This window comes from Taurulus bubalis (assembly GCF_910589615.1).
Source record: "Taurulus bubalis genome assembly, chromosome: 8".
Taxonomy (NCBI): Eukaryota; Metazoa; Chordata; class Actinopteri; order Perciformes; family Cottidae; genus Taurulus; species Taurulus bubalis.
The window spans coordinates 6,537,483-6,564,620 of record NC_136596.1 but is presented as its reverse complement, the minus strand read 5'-3'; the positions used below and the strand labels follow the sequence as shown (position 1 = coordinate 6,564,620).

Here is a 27,138-nt window from a genome sequence, read left to right as displayed (position 1 = left end):
ACAATTCAACATTTAATCACAAATAATATTTACACAAAGACAACTGGCGTTTGGTTTTCATTTTCCTTCAAACATAAATGCCATTCAGTCACCATGTGTAACGTGACGGATGTATATTGTGAGACAATTACACGAGTGGGAGGACTGACACATTGTACGAGCCGCTGCTTCTTTGCGGTGCGATCTGTCACTGTTCAAGTGTCCTTGTGGGCCTTGTATATGTGTGAGTGTGAGTGTGTGTGTGGATAATTGTTGCCTCTCCACATAATCTGTGCTCGCTGTGCTGTTTTGACACACTCCTGTCATCGCACCGCAGCATGTCTTCACAAGAGCGTGGCTATTTGGCATTCTGCAAAGGTGCCTTGAAAAAAAGCTGAAGATGAATTCACTGCTGTGTGGCTCTATGAATTAATGTGTGTGTGTGTGTGTGTGTGTGCTTAGTTCTCAGCAGGCCTCGATGCTGCATGCATACGTGTTAGAGTGTTTTGAAGTGCCTGGATCCTGAGATGTACTCTTTTAGTGTCGCTTGATAAGCAGTTATCTTCGTTTAGTCTGAACTCCAGTGAGCTGAGAACACGCTCCGCTTCATCAACCAGACCAGACCGGTCCACCACCTGGACACACCCACACAAAGACAACAAAAAAACAATATTGCTTATTGTGACAGAGCCATAGAGCTTCAAAAAGAAAAAAGGACTTGTAATTTGCGATATATATTACAAAATCAAAATCAAAAGTACAGATATGTATGTCTAGATATGTTCTTTATAGCCATCTAATAAATGGAACACAAATGTATCTCTAAGAACTCAACTAAAATTGTGCTGAAAAATAAAACAACATTTTGGGTTTCATAAAAGCCGTAAAAAACAAAGCATAACACGTGTGAGTGTTGTTGTGCATTATATGTGACATTTGAATAAATACAAAATTGACATTATTGAAAACACATTTTAGGGAATAAAAGCTTGTTTCCTCACCGTCTGTATAATTTCTGTTACTGCACTCAGGCTTTGTTGTAGAAAAACTGCACAGTTGACAAACAGGTCGAGGATCAACATTGGAGACAGTGATGGTTGCTGAGATTGTGGTGACATCAGCGTGACCAAAGGCTGCAGGCGGTCAGCAGGGAGAGGACGCACTGAGATCAAGAACAGGGAGTGTAGGTGGTCCCATGCTTCTTTGCCGTGTACCTGGAAACACAGAATTACACAATAAGGTCGTGGTCAGCTGACAGATCGACCACACTGGAATCAAGAAGCATTGCTCCAAGTATCTGTCCCACGAATAGAAACCAATAGATTAGTAATTCACAAATAATGAACAGTCAACCCCCATGCGAGTTGATCGTAATGGTGGAGACGGCGGCGGCGACAGCGAGTCTCCCCGGGGTATGAGAGGAGGCGGACAAACCGGAGACAGAGAGATGAAACTCGGGCCAGCTGGCCAGACACTCACTGAGAAATCAATACTACATCACCCTTTTCACCCGGCTCCCCTCCCTCATCTGTATCTGTCTTTGTCTCTTTCTCTCTCTCTCTCTCTCTCTCTCTCTCTCTGCCACTGTCTTATTCTCTCTTGCTCAGATCAACCATCATTTTTTAATGCGTTGTTCTTCTTTCTCTGTATTTGCTACAATGGTCTTCCAATAACAAAAAGCAGACCATCCACATTGTTATGACACCGCCCATGCTATAAGCAGACAGTCTGAGATTACATCCTACTTCCTTCTCAAGCCATATCAAACAAAGCAAGTCCATACAGCTCGCATTGACAATGCTAACATGTTGTTAAACAGGTTAACGTTGAGCAGGTATAAAGTTTTACCGTGTGCAAATATGCTCTCTAATAAAAACCTTACCAGCTGCCGTGCTCTGTGGTGCCCCCTGTTAGTGGGGTGGTGGTAGAAGATAAGCAGCCACAGCAGGGGGCCACGGTCCTCGGGTTCCGATGTCACCAGCAGCTGGACAGCCACTTGCGCCCAGTGGGCGCACTGGACCAGCAGGAACCAGGCCTCGAACACGCCGTGGTACCTCCTGCAGGACCGGAGCAGAAGCAGTGCTCAATACTCAAAAAGGTAGAGGAATGTCCTAATACTTCCTCGAGGCATCGCGGGATCTGACAGACTTCTCTGTGCTGCGGTGGTAGAGGTGCATGGATAAATGACACTGCAGCAGAGGACATACGTTCATGGCCCCTTCGTCTCCTCCTTATGGAAACATAAGGGCTCAAGGGGACCAATGGCCCCTTCGTCTCCTCCTTATGGAAACATAAGGGCTCAAGGGGACCAATGGCCCCTTCGTCTCCTCCTTATGGAAACATAAGGGCTCAAGGGGACCAATGGCCCCTTCGTCCCCTCCTTATGGAAACATAAGGGCTCAAGGGGACCAATGGCCCCTTCGTCTCCTCCTTATGGAAACATAAGGGCTCAAGGGGACCAATGGCCCCTTCGTCCCCTCCTTATGGAAACAAAAGGGCTCAAGGGGACCAATGGCCCCTTCGTCCCCTCCTTATGGAAACATGAGGGCCCCTTCGTCCCCCTTGTCCACGTGCACACAGCCCCACAAGGTGAACAAAATACCAGCGTCACCAAAAAAAAAAAAAGAATCACCAATTATCTTGATCTTGAACTCTTGACCATGAAGCATTGCAGCATTGTACACATATTTGTGGCCTTCATCAACAGTTGGAGTTTCATGTGACCTGATATTTTATACATCTACATGACAACTGATCAAACTTAATCTGCAGATGAAGGGATGAAAACTATGGAAGTAGATGTAGAAGTACATCAATGTTAATCTGTAATGGCGGGTTAAATATGTATAACTTTCTCCTTCTCCAATTCCTGACCCAAACTGCTTGGGTTGATTATCATCCAAATAAAATTACACCCAAGTTGTTGTTCAATCAATAATAAAAAAAGGAGAGAAAGTCAAAACATGTTAATACATTTTAACAAAAATGCCTACGAGATGCAACCAGGATGTTTTTTCACAAAAATTGTCATGAAATGATTTGTTATTTCCAGTGTGGCGCACACACACACACACACACACACACACACACACACACACACACACACACACACACACACACACACACACACACACACACACACACACACACACACACACACACACACACACACACACACACAGGGGTCATTTACATCATAAGAGCTTCATTAATGAGCCCCAACTCTGAGTGGCTGCCAGTAAAGTTCTTCCGGCCCCACTGACCGAAACAATAAAGGATCAAAGTGAATCAGAGCTTCTATGCATCTACATTTCAGAATTAGATACTGAATCTCATCATTTGTTCCCAGGTGTCATCACACTGAGGGTCAGTTGTTATTCAACTGGGGATGTTTCATCAAATATGATTATAAATAAGAAAGGATCCGTTTTAATGCTTCTATAGCACTTAAGTAACATCTCAAAGTACAACATTTAGACACGTTTTGTTTTGTCTAAAACTACCTCTTCACAACCCATTTACATTACTTCACTTTCTTTTCACACAGTCCTGCCAGAAACAAGGCGGGGCACAGAATATAGGATAGCAAAAGCAAGAACATGACTAGAGCTGAGATGACTAGTCCATGGTACAACTCTTTATAGGTTTTATTTATTTTTAAGCCAAAATGCCAAATATCTTCTGGTCGAACCGAAATCAAGGGGAGATCTGTTAGATTTTGGGTGATTTGGGCATCTTCAAATTACGTAATTTGAAGATGTCAATTTGGCCTCTGGGAAGCTGCGGGCATTTGTCACTATTCTCTCAACAATAAAGAACATGTAGCATATTAATAAATAATTAAAATAATGCTGCAGATTACCGTAAGAGTGTGCTTATTTGAAGATTGCAAAATGGACTTAAGGTCCAGATAGAGAGCTGCAACAGAGTGAAACAGCCACACAGCTGAAACACGTGAGAATATGACTTAAAATTAGAAGAGCGATAAGGATCTCTCTATCGAATTTCCTCATCATCAGGCCCTCATCCTCATCTACCCTCTTTCCCCTTGGCTCCAAAATCCGAACAGCAGCAGCCTCCTGCAGCGCACTGGCAGCTGCATCTTCGCTCAGAGCAACACAACATACTACTTTTTCACAGTTGGCTCGGAACAATGTTTTGGGAATTTTTCATGGAGAATGGAGCAGTGGTGAGGATAATGAGCCCCGTTAAAAAACCGCAGCAGGAGCGTATTAAGGCAGTCGTCTCCATCTCTCGGACATCGGCCGCTTTTCATCTGCATCCCCTATCCTCTTTTTCTCTAAATCTGTACAACCACTTTCTCTAGATCATATTTCTGCATTCCTTTGCGCACTCTTTTCCAACACTCTGCGCTCAACAGCTTTCTCTTTCCCAAGCTAATAGCCTCCAAGCATTGCACCAGGAGCTCTCTGCTGTGATGCAAGGGGAAAATATCTGACTAACCACCCCCTCAACAGCAGTTAATGGAAATAAGAACGCCACACAGACACTCAGTAAGGTGGTAGATGTAGACACACATTAACACATTCCCATTGCAAGCCTTTCTCACGCTAATCTGGTGCTACCGCTGTTGTCTCCGTCTCCCTCCTCTTCCTCTTCTGTCAGTCTCTGTAATGAGCCGCTGAGCCAGTTCAGGTGATGCCTCCAGGCCTCCTCCGGCATCTCTGCAAAAACAGATTCACATAAACAGACATAATGATTACTTGTAGCACATATCAAATCAAGTAGTATCCACAAAATGCAAAGCCTTTTCTTGCCAGTGTTAAAGGAGGAGTTAAAAATTATGGGAATACATTTTTTTGCTCAGAGTTGAATAAGAAGATTGATACCACCCATAGCGAGGGGGAGCGAGAGATTCACCCTGATTCGGCTTTATTTTACACTCTGGTTTTTCAATGCATAATCTTTTCTACGTATCCGAGGCCGGGTTATGGGGGCAGCAGGCCTAGCAGTTTCCAGCATTTTCTGGGGGACCCTGGGCCACACACACATATTCTCTTCTGCGTGTTCTGGATTAGTTGGACGTGCCTGGAAAACCTCTAAAGTGAAGCGTCCAGGAGGCATCGTGATCAGATGCCCCAACCGCACTGGAAAAGGGTTTGTCTTTGTGCCGAGTACAGGGACACAGCTCTCACTTTGATTATACTGGCTGGCTCATAGCGAAGACCACTGTACCCTATATTCCCGCAGTACGCTCCACGGGTCTCGGCGGGGAACACGGTCGTAAGCCCTCCGCTATGGAGCTAAATCTACGCCATATGTTTTGTTCATTTGGAAAAAAAAGATTTGAACCTGAAAAATCAAGTTTTGTTGTTCAAAGTATTCAAAATAAAAATAAGTGTATGAAAAGTTTTTGGGGGTTAAATATAATTTTGATTCAGTTTTATAAAATGTATTTTTTCAGTTTTCAGTAACAGATTCTATATTTTCAACTTTCACTCTTTTTTTTTCAGGGTTCAAATCTTTTTTTTCGGGTTCAAATCTTTTTTTTCGGGTTCAAATATTTTTTCCCAGGTTCAAATCTTTTTCAAATGAACAAAACATATGACCTGGATTTAGCTCCATACTCTCCAAGTCCACAAAACACGTGTAGACTGGATGGGCCCCTCTAACAGCCCTGCCAGAGAGCTGGTCCACTGTCCAATGAACCCGCATCCCTTCCTCCTGGATCTGAGGTTGGGCAATCGGTCAGAGCCTCTTTTCAAGCACCTAGAATACTTTCACGGGGAGAATGTGAAATGGGAACATCCACCCACATCTGCCACTGCACAGGCAGCCCCCGACCTCGACACGTGTCAGCCGAGACCGGCCGACAATACCCAAGAGCCTTCAGCATCTCAGAGCCGTTGAGGAGTTTTTTTTAACTGGGTGCTGATGGGTCTTCCCCGAGTCTTCAAGTCTTTGCCTCCTCCACTGAGGACGTGTTGGTTGGTTCAGGAGTTCCTCCAAGTACTCTTTCCACAGCTCGACAATATCCCTGGTCCGAGTCCGCAGATCTCTTCCCCTGCAGCACACAGCCTGAGCCAAGCCTGAGTAGAACTATTTGCATCTCTATTTTCCAAGCAGAACTGGATCAATTGCAATCACTTGCGATTACATTTTTCTGTTTTCCATCATGTTATATAAATCCCAGTGTTTAAAGGGCCGGCGTGGTGCTTGTCACATGCCACATTGTCAAAAAACAACTCCCAAACCACAAACCAAATGTTGTACTAAACCCCCACTGAACTGACACTTCAGGTTAACAAAAAAATATATAAAAAAGCTGGATATCTTGATCCAGACCGCCACGCTATGTTTTAACAATGACATGGCAGGTCTTAATTTAGAACTTTTTCCAGAGGAAGCACAAATCATGATAAGACCTCAAATCTTCACAGTACCATTCAGTCTCCAGCAAATAATTGCGCGCACACACACACACACACACACACACACACACACACACACACACACACACACACACACACACACACACACACACACACACACACACACACACACACACACACTAATAATTAACTCTGGGTTCTGGCTGGGCTCCAGTGTGTCCCTAAATGGCTCCATTCATGTAAATCATTCCTGCTACAGGCCAGTCTGGGCACACACTGATAAGCACTGCTCCCCTGTTCCCCTGCACTCACCTATTGTGCATCGTCGGTTCAACGGTATAAATTCCTATACATACACAATGGTAATACATATTCAGTATAGAGCAAATCTATTCTTCTAAATAAGAATAATAGTTTCAGTTATTCACAACGAATGTATCTTGTAAAAATAACTTTTTTACAATGATTTGATATAATGTTTCACATTATTTCAACTTTTATATCCAACATAAAAGAGTTAACACAGTTGCTGACTAATCAACTAAAATTGATTGTCAATAACAAGACACACAAGAGTCCATTCACTCTGCAGCAGGAAGGCTTTGTTGACACACAGTTAAAGAATACCTGAAAAGACCATTTCTCACAATGCAGGGTTTTGTACATTGTGCCAGTATCAGACACACACACACACACACACACACACACACGTGTATGTATACACTGACCTGATGGCCGGGTCAATAGAGGAAGCAGCAGACTCGGAGGTGACTGTGGGAACATGGTCTTCAAAGATACCCTCGTCTGAAACAACACCAAGCGCACATTTCCCTCAGCTTCATAACTGTAAATCCTATTTACCTTGAACTCATACATCGCTGTGCTCTGAAAGCTTGAAAATGGCATTTTGAATGGGAGTCTGTGTAACAGTGATACAGTAGGTGCTAATGTGTAATGTAGCGTGTAATAGGTAGCGTTTAGTGCTGTGTGACTACAGCCATTAAAACAGATTCCACTGTAAATACACTATAGCACTGCCATCTACTGGTTAATAGGGGAGGAAAGGAGTTACGCCATATTTATAAAACCGGTCAGTAATACATAAAACCCTACGTCGTAACACATGTGTTTTCTGGCCTTTTGACAGTAACATCTCACACGTGACGTGAGTGCCAGAAGGTTTCCTACAGTCACAAAGGCTATGTTCATTAACAACAGACGCATGTATATCTGAGAGAACCTGTGGGGGCGGAGAGTTTTAGTGAAAGTTGATGAATACATAGTGGCACATCAGTGGAACAGCTCACAGAGGTTTGCACACATTGCAGGTGTTATACTTGTTTGAAAATTATTACCTGCAAATTGATGCTTTAAAAGCGATTTGCATTTCTCGTCTATGAGGCAGAGGTGTGAACCGTGGTGTGGTAGTAAGTGCAGCTAGCTCTCGGCTGGAGATGAAGTGATAATGGCGCGGAGGATTAATCAAATGTTAAGTGATTTTGCCTGCAGACGGGGAGGTAATTGTTCACCGCCCTGTGTGTGCCTCTATGCCTGCGGCAGAATAAAAGTAACCATCCTTTCCGGCAAAGATGGTGGATAAGAATGATTAGATTCTGTGGTAAATTGTAGACTTTGTTGCAGTAGGTGAAGTACTAAAGGTGAGCACTAAAGAGGAATATGTAGCATTAAAACTGTAGCATCTTTATGAAAACAGTTGTCTCTGTGGTTTGAAACATAGACGCCACAGTGGACTTTAATAGTTTGTGCACACATGGAAACATGGATTTGTTTTGTCTAATCAATGGATTAGACTTTTTAAATATATATATTTATAAATAACAATAAATATATACATACAATCATAGTCAATCAGCAAAAAAATGTATGGTTAACAATTTAAATATCAACCCTCCTTTTGAACCAATATTTATAAACCAAAAATATATAAAATTAATAATTGACTAGAAGTGGGAAGACTAATTGATAATACAAAATAATCGTGAGTTGCATCCCTGAAAGAAACCAAATATTTATGTCAGATCTTTGGTTGAGAAGTCGAGGCCTACCTGCTGCGGCTGCAGTGCCAGTTCCCTGAGGAAACAGCTGGTGAAGGCGTGGATGAAATACTTAACAGACTCTTTCCCTTCGGCTTGCTTAAGGATGGACCTGTGGGACGTGCAAACAATTATGGTCATACAGAAATACACACTTCAGTAGCCCAAAAAATGGAAAACCCAACCAAAAACAAACACTCACTCACATGAGCATCACAACAAGTGACACACCAGCACTCACCTGAAGATGTCGTTTACAACCAAGAACATAGAGCAGTGCTGCGCACAGGCTTTGGGCTGGAACACACAAAAACTAAATGGTTTAACTTTGTAAAATTGCATTGCTTCATAGATATTAAAAGCCAACACTTAGAATCCAGAAACTATAGAAAGCATACGTTGAAACGTATCCATTTCATTATAACTAATTCAAGAACAGGAACCTCTGGATATTGACCACTGGGTGTCACTGTTGCATCATCTACAAATCTTCAATGAGTCACAGTTCCTCCCTGTTCTCACTCTGTCCCCATTAACCACTCAGTTTACCACTCTGCCACACACACACACACACACACACACACACACACACACACACACACACACACACACACACTTAATGTACACTCATGTGTTTTAGATTTAACACATTCTAAAAACGCCCAAGCGTAAACATTTAACAGCTGTACTGTTCATGTCTGCACGTTTATATACATCTTCTAGTCCCAATTATTCTCCCTCTCACCGCCCAACACTCTCATATAGGGGCATACGCTTCACTATAGGAGGAGCACAAGTCATTTACTTTACAGACTTTTAATCCTGCAGTGTAATGCAGTCAAAGAAAGATTAAAAGGAGCATCAGAATGTTGTGAGTAAGCTTTCTAAATCATTAAACTTAGCCACAGCCAATTCAAAACCTTCCATCTGTGTCAGTAGTTAATAATGTTGTAAAATGTATATTGCAATGCTTTTGGTACATCAAGGCCAAAAATATAGCAACAACCTTCAACCTGTTTCTGTAAAGTGTGTTAAAGACCGTTTTCAAATCAGTCAAAGCACACATTGAACTAGGGCTGCAACTAACGATTATTTTGATAATCGATTAATCGGTTGATTATTTTTTCGATTAAACGATGAATCGGATTAAAAAAAAATATATCAAAAAAACATTCATTTCCAACCCTTTATTCAAAAACAGAAGTGACAGTGCAAAACATCTTCAGAAAGTGCACAAACAGGTTGCTCCTTGAACGTCCCTGAGCTGTTAATTAAAACAATAAAATGGACTAACACTAAAAACATACACATCTATGCTTTACATCTGCCAAATGTGAGCCCTTTTTTACTGTAATTGATCCCTCCAGAGGCTGCATTTACATACCCTGCTTTATCAATATGTATGAAATACTGGGACAGAGGGAAGCTGTACTGCTCCATATAGAGCGTCCTCTTCCTTAAACTCTTTCATTCTGGGTCTCTTATGACCACGATGTCACGTTGTTGGCTAAGCCCAACTACGTGATTTGCTTCATTCTACTTTGAGTAAAAAAAAAAAAAAAAAAAACCTGCAGCCAGATCCGCCGGTGAGCCGGTTTAACGTTAACGAGTGACAGCGTGAACTGAACCAGACCGGAGAGTGACGGCATGTTTCACCACGTTACGTTTTTTTACAAGAAAGACTGAACTGTAACGGAACATAACGGAACTTTAACGACAATACACAACCAAACACGTTAGCTAACGTGATAGTAAGCTGACTAGCTTCCATTAAAAACAAGTTTGAGGAACATGAAGACGCTGATTGGCCAAGACTCTACTCGTCAAAGATCTTCTATTTTTGAGAAGATCACGACCTCAGCTTTTCTCGTGTCTCACTCCAATCTCAGAAACGCTGGCCGGCCAGTTGCTCTGCTCCGCTCTTTTTTTTTTCTCCGCGACTTATTGCCCGGCGTAATAATCGCGCGACACAACGAATCGATAATGAAATTCGTTGCCAACACTTTTGATAATCGATTTTTATCGATTTGTTGTTGCAGCCCTAAATTGAACTGCAGATGTAATTGTAAAAGTGCCAGAGTAAAAGACCAATTAGTCTCAGTGAGGTCAATAATAACAAACAACCCCACCCAGTGTTTATATGGTGTCATTACAGCGTTCCAACATACAAATCAAGTGCTTTCATCCTCAGTTTCTTGTTTCTTTTTTTTGTCCTCTAAGGTCCAGAAAACAGCATTAATCAAACAAAAGGTGTACATGTATGCGGGCATCTGCCATATACGTTGGCATCCGTTTTATGGGTGTCAGTTTAATTCTGCGTATGCGACTTGCATGCCAGCGTGCATCCATGTGTGCAAACTCCATGCCCCCCATGCCCCCCCCCCCCTCCCCTCTAGTGAAACCAGATGTTTTTTTTGTGCATCCTCCTCCATACCTTACCACTAACACTTCAAGGAGGGTCAATTACAGCACACAACAAACATCCTGTTTTTGGTAGTAAGGCCCAGGAAGTGAGTGTTTATTGTTATTGGGCCTGTGTCTCTCACTGGATCACAGAGCGGTGGGGCAAGCCAAAGCAAGGAATGTCAGCCTTATTTCATGTTTCACAATTTTGATTGGAGTTTAAACAAGTGAGCGAAAGGGAGGCGAGAGGAGACACAAGCCAGTCGGCTCACACGCCTCTTTTTGTTGTTGTGCTGCTCTTGCACACGTGTACACCAACGGAGACTCGCATACACGGAGACACATGTGAAGCGCACATCTGACTTCCAAACAACCTGAAGGCTAAGTGAAACCTAAACGTATGCCTCCCACCCTCTTAACGACAGACACGCTATACCAGATGCAATTTCATAAACAAAGTATGGCGGCTGGAGGCATGTGTGTGTGAGGGTTCGCATGCACACATGTGCGTGTGAACTAGCAAGGTGATAAAAACAGAGGTCAGTCGGAGATGGATGAGAGGGTAAACAAATAGATCCATGATGGGACAGAGAAGTAAACAGTCAACTATTGTCTGTCTGTCTGTTTGTTTGTCTCACTCGCGCACACACAAATAGATTTTCTTCAACCGTTTACAGAACTCCTCTCCTCCAATATTAGTGGCTCCTGAAGTGCAATCAACAGGCAGACATATTCTTTTACATGCAGTGTTATTAAATCACGCACATGTACACCAGTGTGTTCCAATCCTATCTTCCTATTTAGAACAGTTCCTGAACGGAAAAAAACATGTCATTGCTAGTCTGTTATGTACACAGCTCAAGTGGACCATCACTGTGGGAAAACACAAGTGACACAACTGACAAACGTTGCTGAATTTAACACGAGGCCAACTGCCTGGCAGGTAAATTCTGGTTTTTCCACCAGAGTTTCAATGACATTTCTCGCTACCAAAGGCAGTCGGTAATCTCGGTAAATAGGATTGCATTCTTGGGTATTGTATTGCATGGCACAGACGTTTTGCACAAACAGTTTGTAGAAAGCATGTCTACTTAGATTTACCTCCCCTCCTCCACTGTGTTTCTTGTGCCATGTCTACTCAGTGGATAGGCTTGGATTCTGAAATTGTTGCATCTGCATTTAAGTGTTTCCTCCGAGCTTTCTTGAATTGTTTAGTTCCAGTAACACATTTAATTCTTCATTGTTATCCCTAATATGTCTAACATGTTCTCAGTTATTGTGGGATAAAAAAGCAACCCTTGGTGGCCAATTGAAAAGCACACAAAACACTGCTGGTATTTTCTAATTGCATTGTAATAATGAGGACAATCAATAACAACCTATAAATCAAAAATCACTTCTGGCCTTTAAACACGACATGCTCTTAAGTTAAAAGTTATATGAAGTGAGGAGTGGCCAAGGACTCAAGTGACAAGAGTTCAGTACATACTCAGCAGAGTAAATGTGGTGTAGCACAAGCCAAATGATGTGAGATGCAGTTTAGAGCTCGCCAAATTATGTGGGATGCATGCAGAGCAAAGCCAAATGGTGTGAGTTAAGCCAGGCAAAAACAGTCAATAAAGTTCAACTAAAAAAGCAAAAAGAAACACTTCCAAGAACTATGCATACAAAAACATTACAATACCCCATAATAAATGAGTAGGCCTTATCATCAAACTGTTTGGTTTTACAGTTTACAAATCAGTTCAAAGGGGAGATAAAACCATATGAAGCGTGCAGGGATTTCTGATGCGAGACTCTACAGCCTAAGTCAGGGCAGATGAGACAAACTATGTACAGAACAAAACCATTTACCAGCAGCAATGTGTCAGTAATTAATCAAAAACGCTGCCAATTCATGAAAATGCCAAAGAAGTCCCTGGTTGGCTGTAATGAACTTCTTCCTTCCCATAATGAGGTTGTCAAAGTAGCTGTACATGGAGGTACATTAGGTCAGATACATGAGATTTAAATCATGTGTTCGACATGCCAAGACATCGCCAAGCTGTTTTGAAACAAACAACAATCTGAATACGTCACCCTGGGCGCTGAGGAATTGTGATGGGCATTACGTCACACATTTCTCACATGTCATAGATTATACTATGAATCAAGAAAAGCAGCAGATTAATTGATAACGGAAACAAGTGTTAGTTGCAGCATTAAACAAACTGGGTATCAATCGGCCCCTTTCACAGCAGCCATTTTGACATGTCATAAGTGTTGCTGTAACCCATTCAGTGTTTATCTGCTGATTAAATGTGGACAGAACACGTGTTTTTGGCAAATCTGGTCATATCTAACACAGAAGAACATGCCGTTATCCTTTCTGAGCTGTCCTCATTACAGAAGATGACTCACCAGCAGGGACTGTTCCAGTTGCTTCTGAGGATTTGAACCCGAGGTGGTGAGAGCACACTCCAGCAGACTGAGCACGGCGTCCTCCAGTCTGGACAGGTTGTGATACCACAGAGAGAATACAGCCTGCTCCTCCAATGACAAGCATTTGCTAAAGAAAAAGAAGGAAAAAAACACACACATATCACACAAAATCAAATATCATCATCATCATCATCATCAAATATAAGCAAGAGCTCAGTGTGCCTACCTGGAGTAGGCGGAGCTCAGAGCATCCAGGAAGTCTTCACTCAGTGCTGCCCTGACACAAGTCCCTGGCTGCTGCAGCAGTGCACCAATCAGAGGAGCAGCCTCGGGACATGTGACCAGGGGGACGCAGGCCTCTGATGTGGCCAGAATGCTGTCACATGAACACCTACACAGAATAATATAGTGATAGCGTGTGTCAATTATTGGATGCCTGGTGTAGCCTCCGGAAGAACTCAGTTCAACAACTTCTCTCGTTCTCTAAATGTATTTACTAAATGATCACAAGCAAAGTAGCTAACCTGAACTTTAATAGACATGAAGAGTAATGGAGAATATCTGCAGAATATAAGAATTTATATTATCAATAGACACAATCTGTATTATCTGGAACTTATTATCAATGGCCTACAAAGACAAAAAGATCTCCGTTTAAAGCTTTTTTTATTGTGACATCACCTTTGGATCTGGGAAACTGTGATGATCATTATTTCCCCACTATTTCTTGACATTTCATAGGCCAGAAACATATTTGAGAAAATAATCAGCAGGTTATTCAATTATGAATATAATTGTAAGTGGCAGTCCTTGTTCTCTCTTCTGTGCTGTACCTGTGATTTATGTCTCCCAAAGAACTGCAGCTCTTCCCAATGTTTTCCTGCAGCAGTGCCACCTTCTGAGATGCAGGAAAGAGCACAACTTGCAGGTATGCTGACATAAATTACAGTATTCATCAATGCAGGTAAGAATGAAACAGAAAGAAAAAGGCGAATACCTTTCTCAGAACTTCGAGATGATACTCTTTAGGTGGAACGCCGATTTGCTTCATCAAGGCCTGCGCTGGAGCATCATCTTCCTCCGTAGCAAGCTGACACAGCACCTTCTGTGGGAGGGCAGGCAACATAATGTGCAGCTGATTATTGGCACGTTATATGTATATCTATAACAGACTATAATAGACTTTAATGCAATCTGCCCTAACCCCTAGATTCACAACATCAAAGCTAATGAGGTACTGGAATATAGGATGACTATAGCCTCACATCATTTGAACCACATGAGTGGAGAAATGGCATTTCAGTAAGTGAGAATGTATGGACGGCATATGAGCAAGTTCAGAAATGAACATTCTTTGTTACAGAGGGCCTTGGTGTTTTACAAGCATTTTTTTCAGAAGGGGCCTCATCATGCACTGATAAAACGAGACTCATAAACTCCGCTGATCTCGTCTGTGAAAAAGAGTCATAATTAAGGAACAAAGGAGCGAACACGAGACTCGTACTGTAAGTCATGATCCGACAAGAGCAGCTCTCAAACTTGAAGGATGGTTTTTCCTCAACAAATAATGTGCTGCGAGGCAGACATTCTTAGAAATAACAACAAAGATGCCACACAGTGTTTAGTTGTCTTATGATAAATAAGCGAGGTTGGCTTTCATTGACATTCACTTAGAAGTGCGATGAAAGCCCTCAGTAGTGTTGCTTTGAATTGTGGTTTGATTTAGACTTGAGAACCAGCCCTCTCTTTTGGATCACAATAGGCTGATTCACTGGTACAAGTTGGGAAGTGCGATCCAACGGAAAGAGCCAAGGCCTCACATCTTCAGCACGCATCTGTTTTTACAAGTCCAATGAACCAAAAACAGAAAAAAACCACACCACTAAGAGTAGACTAAGAAAGTACAAATCCCTTTCAAACTGCAGATAAAAGGATGTCAACACACGACGAGCAGAGAAAAAGATCGAGAGTGGCACAGTATGGTAAAAAAAAAAAAAGGGGTAAAAAACAAAATCCCAGCTAGAGGAGCACTGCCACGCTGTTGGTGGAGCTCTGTGGTTTCTTTGGCCAGGCTCTACAGCACGCTAAGATGCCTACCCTCCACATCGTCTGACAAAATAACCCCAATCACTTCCATCTGAGCACCCTCAAACTCTGCACATTGAGTACATACAAAGCCAATCACACTTAGTCCACCCTTGGTGAGGAGGCACAGTGGGGCTGGGGGAAATGAGAGGGAAGGAGGATTGGTTAGAAGGAATGGCAGAGAGAGACTGGAACGCAGCGCGATGGCTGCATTTAGAGCAGGGGGGAAAAAGGTGTGGTCACCAGAAAAATGGGATGAAGGGCAAATGGATAGATGGATGGCAAATACTTTGGGTCAAAAGTCTTTTTTCTTTGACAGAAAAGACAGCAAACCGAGCTGGCTTTGGGGTCTTGGAATGCTGCCAAAGAAACGAGCCCTCAATAAATCTAAAATTAAAACAGAGGATGGAGGAAAAATGCACACGGCATAGACTTGGGTTAGTTTTGACGAGTGCCTGTTAACAATTACTGAGCTGTGATTGAATTCTCCCAAAACCAATGAAAGTCTCGAGTATAGCCTCAGATGGTCAAAACAACAAACAGAGAAGCGATGAAATGTGGGAAAAAGAGTGCAGAAAAGTCCGGGTGAGCATGCAGAATGATGAAGCTACTAGCACGAAAAGTGTCATTTCAAGCAGTGATTTTCCCTCCTAAAATCCTATAATCTTTTGAACTCACGAATTTGAGGTATTTCAAAATTCATAATCAAAGAGGTTTAGGTAATGCGAAGTGAAAAAACACTGAACACATTGAAGTTGAAGCTTATACTTTGGGAGTGACGGTTGTTTGGGTGCTTTCCTTTTTGTATTTGAGATAAAAGCAAAGGGTCCAAATGACATCAGACAAGTACAATTACTGTAATTATAAAAAGGCGAAACTGTAATATTTAAGGGCTAGTTTGACAATTTGGGATACTGGCTTATTCAAAGACTTAAGAAGATGAATAACCCTCTCGTGCCTTTATATTAAGTATGGAAAAGTGGTAGCGGTGGAAAAACGGCTATTTGGCTCTGTCAAAAGTAAAAAAATGAGATAAACAAACAGTTAATCCGTCCGCCAAGCATCTGCGTAGCGTCTACTTACAGCGACGATGAAAACTCACAAGACAACGCTCACAGATTTATGGTCGCTAAGAAACGGGTTTTATTTTTATGAGAAATGTGCACATTTTCCAAAAACATTGAACAAAGGAAAACTTTGAGTTAAAAAAGAAGAAAAAAAAAACGCAAAAGGAAGAAACATGAATAATACTTTCAAGTAAGTCAGATTTACTGAAAGAGGGATGCCACCCAAGAGGACACCAAAGGATGAAGGGGAACCATTATTGTCACAAAGAGACTTTCATCTCCACATTAAAACACAGAGCGCAGCAGCCAATGTGAGCGGTACAAAATATGTTTTCAAACACTCAAGCTGCCACGGTAGCTCCGGGGCCTACCTGTGGTTCACCCTGTTTGAGTCAGGAAAGATGCAAGTCGAAGATTGAGCTATCCAACCAGCCGTCCTCCGGCCCTCTAATATTACACTCTCGTGCTTTACTTTATCTGTCATCTCTTCAAAAGATCATGCCATTTTGCTGTAGCACTGTGTGGTCCCGCTGCGAGCACAGGATGTAGAGAAACAGACCGATTGAGCTAATGACTATCTGACATAGCCTGCAGCTATGTGGCTGTACCCAGCATTCATCAAACCCAGTGAGAACACTCAGATGTGGAGAGGAGAGGCAGACAGGGAGGGGTGATCGAAAGACGTGACGGCGAAACAAGGCAAAATACTCAGACGCACGTTATCATAATTTAAAAGGAGAAAAAAAAATACATGTGGCTTCTAACAGTATATACAGTAGCAGCGCAGCACATGTTTTTGCACAAACACTCGCATACGTATGTGAGCACATGCACAAAATTACAGTATTTAGGTGCCACTTAGCACAAGACCCTCAGTCTATTAAGAAGGCAGCAAGAAAACAATGTTGGGGAGCAGGATCAGACAGGGCTAACAGAAAACAGGCTGCATTCTGCATTCCAGGACCGGCAGTCCAACACAACGCAGACACAGGGAGAGGCACAGAGGCAGACCATCTCTGCCTTCAAACCATACATCTGCACTGCTCCCCCAGACGGGATGAGCTGCGGTGGTGAATAGTTTTGTTCTTTTTGTGTGTGCTTCCCGCCATTCCTGTTATTTGTGGGTTGAGAGGAAGCTGCTGAGTTTGTTATGAGCGTATTGTACTCGCGTACATTATCATCCAGTCCTGCATGCCATTTTCGTGAACTCTTTGACTCTGTTCGTCGATGTGCATCGTGGTTGGAGGGAAGATTTTCTTAGATTAGGCAGCAACAGTTGAGGTTTGGGGAGACAAATGTATGTATGTGTGTGTATGTATATATATATATATATATATATATATATATATATATATACACACATTTGTCTCCCCAAACCTCAACTGTTGCCTCCTTCCAGCAGAAATTAGTACGGTAAAAATGGCTTCATGTGCAGTGGGATTGAAGGTACCCCAACTTAATGATACATTACAATACATTTTATTTCGCTCACGCTTTTATCCAAAGCGACTTACATTTTTGTTCTATACACCGTAGACACAGCAACGGGGAGCAATTTGGGGTTAAGTGTCTTGCTCAAGGACACATCGACATTTACTAGCGCTGCCGGGGCTCGAACCACCGATCCTCTGATTGAAGGACGGGCTAACCACTGAGCCACAGTCGCCCTTGATACACCACCTTTCCATGATTAAAAACAATATATTAATGTAAATCAGTACCCGTATATATATATATATATATATATATATATATATATATATATATATATATATATATATATATATATATATATATATATATATATATTTTGACATATGCCCATACAAACAGACACACTGTAGACACAAACATAACCATACACATATGCACTTTGCTTCCCCTCTTATGGGGGTCAAAGACCATCTGGCAAATTCAAGGTTTACTTTCAAGGCACTGTTTTAATTAGCAAGATGTTTTATTAGATGAGAAATTAATCAAAAGAATACAAACACAGTTAATCTGGCAAAAATGTGAAAGTTCCACATTGTTTATCATAAGCCATCTGTGTGAACCCTCTCAAAGTGGAAAATTGCAGAATCTTTTCTTCCCTCTGTTCTCTTTCCCTCCCTTTGTGCGAGTGTGCACGCCACAAAAACACTGCGCAAGATCAACTAACCATAATATAAAGGCTGATCCTTCTCTGGTGACAAGAGGCAGTGAAACAGTCAAGTCTAATTTGCTCTCAAAATATGTTTTACAGTTTTGGGCACAAAAGGCTTACACTAACAGAGACCCAATATACCTCATTTATCATCCATGTCCCATCGGAGAGGAGAAACAGAGGGCTGGCGAGAAAACTCCTATTAAAATTAAATTAGACAGAAAATCTCTTCAGCAGCCCAAAGGCAGATGAAGACAGATTTCTTTTTAGTTTGTTGGGGTATTTAAGGGATGATAATCAGTCTGTACGTCCAGTCTTTCCGGATCTAATTAGGACATCAACAGCAAACCGATCAGGTCTGAAAATGATGAAAAGGGAATTTAATGGATAGTTGTAGTCCACCTATTGCAGCTTCCCTCATGATTATGTATTTTATCTCTGTCTAACCCCACTAGGTGGATCCATATGACCAATGAAAATGCAGCAAGGAATGATAACTTCATGTGGCATCATAATTGACAATGTGTCTTTATCAAGTAAGCCTCAGTGAGTAAGTTGTATCAACACAAAACTAGATAATGCATTTTGAAATGTTTGGCATACTCCATCCTTCCATCCAGTATCTTCCACGTAATCGGGCCAGGTTGCAAGGAGAGCAGGCTTATCGGGGTCTTCCAGACGTCCCTCTGCCCATCAACGTTTTCAAGCTCTTCCTGGGGAACCCCGAGGAGATATACGAGCTCTCAAACATGTTCTGGTTCCACCCATGGGCCTCTTACCAGTTGGACGTGCCCGGAAAACCCTCTAAAAAGGGAGGCGTCCAGGAGGCATCCTGATCATCAGATGCCCCAACCACCTCACCTGGCTGCTTTCGATGCAAAGGAGCAGCGGCTCTACTATGAGTTCCCTCCGGATGTCCGAGCTTCTCACACTATTTCTCATGCCGAGCGCAGCTGCGGTACAAAGGAAGCTCATTTTGGCCGCTTGTATTGATGATCTCATTCGTTCGGTCACTACTCAAGGCTCATGATCATGGGTGGGGGTCGTAAAGTAGATGGACTGGCAAATCAAGAGCTTTGCCTTCCAGCTTCCAGCCCCCCCCCCCCCCCCCCCCCCCCCCCCCCGCTGCAAGACCCCGAGGCTTGAGTTACTGAAAAACATATTCTTCAGCGCCAGGATAGAAATGAACCAAAACTGAGGTGTTCTATCGACACTGGTATCAAAGTATTTCAGATGCCCAGCCCTATTCCTTCTGTTTGCAGCGTTTTTTAAAGGAATCTTACACACGTGTTAGATAGATGAAAGAGATTGACAGAAAATTAGACAAAGCAGGGAAGGTCCAACCATAAACAGCAGGGATGTTTCACTTTATGTTTGACGCATCTACCCACAATGGAAATCTGAGCCCTACTTCTACTTTAACCTGAATCTAACTAGAATTGGTGAGATAAAAATGAAATGCAGTTCAGAAAATGTCCAGCACATGCAAAGATTAAATGAATCTCAGAGATAGAAAGTGGCATATAAAAGCAATCACGGATCACTTTTGTTCATCCATTATTCATATATTTAATAAGAAAAATAATAATATTCTAAGTCTACCCAACTCCCTTCCATCTAAATTCTCTATCAACAGAGGTAGAGAGAGTCCAGTCCATACCCGTATCCACTGGTTAGCCTTTCTTTCCACAGCATTGCCTGGATGCTCCGAGTACAGTCCCCACAGACACTGGAACAACAGCCCTCTGCCCGTAGCTGCAGACGGCAAGACACAATGGACAGTGGATTTCTGGTTTAATATAACACCCCTTTTACACAGATTATAAGCATCCAAATGACTCATGCTTGTAAAGATACTATTATTAGGATGGACCTGATCCATCCACTATTCCCCAATACAGAGTTAACGTTTTTTTTCCCCAAGGTGCACTCACCATCGGCAGTGACATAAGGGTTCCAGCAGAGTCGGCCAAGAAACTGGCCGAGGAGGGGCAGCCTCTTCATGGTCTCTGTTGTGGAGCTCTTGGGGACATAACAGAGACGGCAACAGGCAGGAGAAAATGGATTTAATAGTCAACATGTTTTACACTCTTACACCTTTGAGCTGCATAGCTTGGACTAATAACTTAAGTGGGTTACTTCTCTGAGATGAAGGCACATATACAGTAATTAGTTTTCCCCCTCATCTGGCACATAATCAAACATTACACAAGTGGCACCAATCCAAAAAACTAAATCTCCTTCCGTCATCGTTTGACTGTATTATAGATATTTGCACCTCCTCGGCCGTTTCATCCTCCTTTGTTTTATCCCCAACATAGCAACCCTGCGTGCCACAACACCAAACATTAGAAGATCACAAGTCTACTTAATGGCTCGGGGTATTAAGTTGAATAGCAGGCACATTCACAGGTGCACAGTAGTAGTGCATTACTCATGCATCACCTTTGTTTCCCCCTATTTTTCTCATGTCACAATTGCTACCACCGTTTCAATAGTGAGAGATACACAGCCCAGAACAGGGGCTCTGTTCGAGGGGTCTATACCTGTGACAGTTTAAGTATGTGTGTGTGTCTGTGCTTCTTTATCCAGCTCAAACAACAGACCATGTGATTTATTTCACCTCACAACAAATTAAAAGATCCAGAAGGTTTCAAGGTCGGGGCAAATATCGTATTAAGGAACGTGAATAGCCTTTAATCCGGAATATCTGTAGGTTTCAGTTTTTGAAAATATTATAATTTACCAGATGATCGTCACAAGGTTTGTTTGGAAAGATTCCAATAATATGTCAGGGCAACTCACTGAAACCTTGAGGAAACAAGATTTGGTGTACAGTAATTTGAGTGTGATTAAATACCCAAAACAGCACAATCGAGGACCGATGTGGAAAAACAAGACTAGCGCTAGTCACACGCACGATTATTTAAACCGGAGCCAAACAGAAGGTGATCATTAAAACTCGTTTGGCTGTTCAGTAGATCTAAAACCAACATTTGTTGTTTCTAGTTTAATATGACTAAACATTTGCCTAATATCCGACAGAAGTCAGTTTCAATCTTCAGTCTCACATTCCTCCACGAAGGATTTTTTTTTTAAACCAATCACTAGAGACCAACGTATCCGCACTAATCTAATGGCATTTAAAGTTGACGCTGATGCGGAGACACTGGTTTTGCAAAGTAAAAACAAACTACGAATAGCCAGGTTATTAATCCCCCACAGCGCTGCTCATCGGCTCAATTGCTTTTTAACCAAGAAACCGATGTTTCGTGTCGCCAGACGAATCAGTCAACCCCAACTCGGTGTAGTGGGCGAACGTCAAAGGGTTTGGACTCATGCCTTCCGAAAGATGGCATTTGTCGGAAAAGTATTTGTAATCTACACATAATCTGTGTACATTATTTGTGCTTCCTCAGGGCTGAAAACAACTAAAATCAAGATGGAGACTGAGACAAAAGCCTTTAGTCTGGATGACGACTTTTAAACTAATTTTTATATTCAGAATAACTCTGTAAAAAAAAAACACGAGTTTGTTTCATCTCATTACCTTTCTGGGTTTATTACATTGGGGGGTTCTGCATTGGACACATTATTTTTACAATAAGATGACCGCAGTAGGACATACAGTACAGAAAGCAGATCAAAGAGGTGACGTATTACTTAAATTTACAAGCAAGTCTGCACACGTGTGCATGAATCATGCACATGTGCATTTACAATATTATTTAGCATTCACCCCATATTTTAGGATTGTATCATGCATTTCACCTGTGAGCTAATTGAACTGAAGAGAACCGCTTTGATGCAGGATAGACCCACAAAAAGTAATCCGATTTAAGCCAGTTGTAATTGAAGCAGTGTGCTGTAGCTCAACCCAAGAGGATTGTTTGGTGATCAGTATCTCATGTGATCTTAGAATGTGGAAAAGCATGGTCACCAACCTAAAATATCTCCCATTGGTTCTCTGATGGGATTCAAAATATGTCCCTCTTCATGTTCAATGTCTTCTACTTGGGCTCATCCTCCCATCAGCCTCACTCACGCTCCACTGGAAATTGTGTTCGTGACTTTTTTTATTTTAGAGCAAAGGAAAGTAAGGTTTAGGAATTGCAAAGACGAAATATAGATATGAGAAAAGGTTTTGCGCTGCCAATATGCATCATTCTTGCTTCATGCACCATTCATCAATGACAATCAGAGAGCACTGAGCACACATGGAGACGCCCAACTGTAGCATCGGATAAAATGAAGACCTTAAGTTAACTTTCGGCCTATATGTTCAAAACCAGCACCAGACAGACAAGGAGATTAACTTGACTCACTCAAGTGGATGAGATCACCATTAATGGGAAGCAGAATAGTAATAGGCCATGTAGGGTTTCTCTGTGCCCCCAAAACACCACCGATGCTGTCTGGAAAACAGCCCTCACACTCTGCCTTCCTATCAATCCAACAACACATGGCAAACGTTGTGTGCGAGTATACATGTGCATTTGTGTGTTGGTGATGCAACTGAAAACGGACGTTCGTTTACAATAAGAACTTTACTGAAGCTTTGGGACTTTTATGGAATGCCCATAAGAAATCGGCAATCGCAACGGAAAGTAATGATCACCGACTGCCAGGGCCAGCGCGCCATCAAAGCCTTGCAACATCGCCCTTAATTAGAAATGGGCTTTGGGACAAGACAATGTATCTTGGTGAGGAAACACTTCCGTTGCTGACATCACTGAACCACCATCAGTGTAGCACTAAAATGAAATAGCAAAGTTCCTATGAGGAGCACATTAAATACGCCATACGGACACTTTGGTTCAGGCTCACTCAAAGTGGGCGGACGTTTAAGAAGGGGCCAGCTATTCTCAAACTAAAATGAAACCCTTGACTAAGTACAGTTTATTCAGTTAATGGGACAAGGCTGAAAGGGTTTGTTATTTTAGGCTATTTTGCAAGAAATATCAAAATACAACACATACTAAATAACAGCTTGGATGCAGGCAGTTTTGCTCTTAATGCAATGGAGAGCATATGCATTGGATTGATTTTAATAACTTAAACATAGGCCTTTTTTAAAGTATACAGATATTCAGTATGAAATGATTCCGATCAGGGTTCAGGGCCACAAAAAAAAGTCAATTTGTGATTTTATGGGGTAGTGCGGGACCATTTATTGGCTGGGCACAGTGACTTTCTGAAATTTCCATTGTTTGCATGACAACCTCATGGTGATAAACAGACTGGAGGAAGTTACTACACCCGGCCCAGAAATAGGCTGACACATAACACCACCTAAAATGCCAAATAGCCATTTTACACTTTTTGTTTTACACTTTTTGTTCAGACCAACGGAGCTGGATAGAACATGTTAGTTAGTGAGCTGTAGAGGTGCTGCGAGGTGGATTTAGTTTGGACGGAGCCAGCCTAGTTGTTTAAAATCTTTATGCTAGGTTAAGCTAGGCGACTGCCTCATATTGAACCGGTAGATATGAGAGTGGTGACAATCAAACTCTCAGTAAGAGAGAAAATAAGCAACATTTCAAAAATCTATCAAAATACTTTTTATGCAATATTGAAATAGGAAATTTCCTCCACTTTTCTAACCAAGCGTAAACCTGGAAATGAATCATAACTAGGAGTATTTCTCATTTTAGGCCATAAGCCACAGGAAAGTTGTTAAGTCATCAAAGGATGCAAAATGCTGCCAAGAAGCAGGCTATCTTCAGCTGGACTTTTATGAGCCCGCTGCCAGTAAAAATGATTTCAACCCAATTAAGCTATACCATTCTTTTTTTTCCTGTCTTTGTATCCGCTCCACCATCCTACACATGCTGACACCTCTGCATGACGTGTACCCGGAATAATGCTAGCAGAGGACACAGACAGATAAAAATAACAGCCATTGATCCATAAAAATATAAGGCTAGTGGCTGAAGGGGAGAGGAAGAACAAAGTAAGACAGACGGAGACACTGAGACGGATTCTAACTATCACCAGAGTGTTACAGTGAAACATATGGGTTGGAGAGAATCTCAAATGAAAACCCGCAAGAGCACCGTGACTGTAGTACTAACAAGAAAAAGATCCTTACGTGAGAAAAAGAAAGAGTATATTATGTGAGAGCGAGAGATATGTGAGGGAATTATGGTTATAAAAAGCAGAAAGTGCTAAGGGGAAAGAGCTGGAAGGAGGAGGCAAGGACGTGGTAACACTGAAATCTCACAGTCCTGCACCCCTCGTGTCCTCTGCCCCCTTCCCAAATTTGCTGGGTCTGATATGGGGATACATTAGGTTAGCGCTGGAGGTCCCAATGCGACTATTACCTGACTAACTCAACACTGTAGCACTGCCAGGCAGACATATACGGCCTCTGCACAGCACAGAGCAGCCTCTGTTAGCAGGACCCTACCAACGCTGGACTCACTGTTCATGCCCTGGCTTGGACAGAGAGTGAGCGTTTGCAAGCGTGTGCATGTGCGTGTGTGTATGTGTGTGTGTGCACTTTAAATTAACTTCGGGCGGCTGTTTTGGCGTAACCGATTCAACTGATCTAATTTATTTCTTTTGGTGAGGTGTCAAGACTGTAAAACAGGCCTCTTCGTGGATACGGACTATTTTATTAAACTTAACGGGCATCTGGGAAATAAAGTGTATATCGGCATAGGAATATATCAGGAATATAAGAACATGCTCACCACGTTGTTGATCAGTGTGAGGAGTTGCTGGAGGAAATCCCTCAGTCTGCTCAAGTGCAGCCTGGTGTCTCTCCGAGTGTCCGGGCGGTCGGCCTGGCCCCAAGACACTGCTTTATCCAGCCAGAACCGCATCTCCTGGGGGTCCAGCGGGGGCTCTGCCGCTAGTCGGAGCTGGATCGGTGGCTGCAGCTGAGACATTCTGCTACTTGTCCAGGTGAATGTACTGAGGAGATAAGCAAGAGCCCAAGTGAGACAAAGATCAAGTCCGTTTTCAAGGGTAACACACAAAAAAACTGCAAATATCTTATCATCTGTTCTTAATAATCTTTACTTTTTGGCTTCGCAATGTCAACACTTTTACGTCGGGATCTAGACCTCACACGACATTGAAATGAATAACAGCAGCATTTCTACAAAAGGTTTTCCAAAGTTTTCTTTTTTAACTCCCTTCAAACAAAGGCCAACTCCGCTAAAAGGTGCCTTGTGCACTTCTTGAACACGAGATGACAGCAAGATCACTAATTATTTAAAATATATAATATAAATATATTTAAAAAAAATCTGTTTAACAAATATTTTATGAGGAAATACCTTCAAGATGGGTTGGACTCGTAATTTAGTGATAAAGCTGTTAAAAAAAACTCCACAAGGCATCTTTGACTTGAGTGTCAAGGTCATCATCTACAAACTAAATCCAAAATATATGAATAATTATTATTATTATGTTAGACATAACACATTGCCCAATAAAATACCATTAAAATAAGAAAAGGTACCCTATTTATTGATCATCCCCAGTGGGGAGGTTATGTTGTTGGAGCAGATTAGAAAGACATAAATAAAAACAGATAAGTATAGACAGTAACAGAGGTGCATAACTATAATGAGAATATCATTAAAAAATAAACTACAAGAGCATGTGTGGACAAAACGACATGCTATAGCGACATTGATGTGATTAACATATCAACACATATATGTAAACAACCGTACACAAAATATGATATGATTAAATTCATGAATTACAAGCATATTGGTGATATTTTTTGTTAATTTTCTTGGGATGAAAGTCAACAGGTAACACATTCTTACCTAAAATAATTGCCACTGAATCTGAATAACTATTAAGTGCATCCATAAATAAAAGCACAATACAAATATTACACATTTACATGTATGTTACTTGTAAATAATTACAAACATTAAAAAAAAAGTAATAAAACCTATGCAACAGCCCTGTACAGTACTTACGAGCTATTTGCTTATCCGTCAAAATACATCTTGATAAACCAGCATCAGCCAATAACATCAGCCTGTCAATGGAATGGTTGGGCTTTACTTTATGATGTGCTTGTGTGGCCGGTACCATCCTACATTTTCTATTAGAAAATACACAGAAATAAACAGCACATTCTTTACCTTTTATGATGAGTGGCAGAAAAACGTGTGGGGGGCAGATCACAAGAGTGTGGGTGAGGATGTGCTTCGCGTCTGTATGCAGTCTCAGAATAGTGTGTGTGTGTGTGTGTGTGTGTGTGTGTGTGTGTGTGTGTGTGTGTGTGTGTGTGTGTGTTGTTCTTTCTTGACATAATGACATGTCTGTGTGAGACACCACAGGGTTGTGTTTTATGATCACCTCGTTACACACGATTTGTTTAATGTCTTGCCATCGTCTCTGCTGGAAAGCCCCTATGGCTCGCTGATGTGAATATATAAATACTCATTTTCAGCGAGAAAAAAAAAAATTGGAACAAACGCCTCTTGTTGACTTGTGTTGGAGGCTCAGGTTTTAGTAAAGCCGAGGTGGAAAAGAATCGCATGCCGAATACCTAGTATCACCCACGGCCTCTATCGCGTACGGACTATTATATGAATACACAGGAATATTCGTCGACTTACACAACTTTGTTGCCGCAAATGCATGTCATTCAGGAAAGA

General features: G+C 41.9%; 1 protein-coding gene across 1 annotated transcript; it reads right to left on the bottom strand.

Annotated features, from left to right (window-relative positions):
* Positions 1-58: 58 nt before the first annotated feature.
* On the bottom strand, positions 59-25,398 carry fancc (FA complementation group C; the record flags this gene model as incomplete). Its single annotated transcript, XM_079223023.1, has 14 exons — positions 59-614; positions 981-1,193; positions 1,862-2,036; positions 4,550-4,664; positions 7,061-7,136; positions 8,399-8,498; positions 8,628-8,683; positions 13,190-13,337; positions 13,437-13,601; positions 14,044-14,108; positions 14,208-14,315; positions 20,166-20,260; positions 20,440-20,527; positions 25,201-25,398. 14 exons carry the CDS (start codon positions 25,396-25,398, stop codon positions 438-440), a joined length of 1,779 nt encoding a protein of 592 aa, XP_079079149.1. The 3' UTR covers positions 59-437.
* Positions 25,399-27,138: the final 1,740 nt, after the last annotated feature.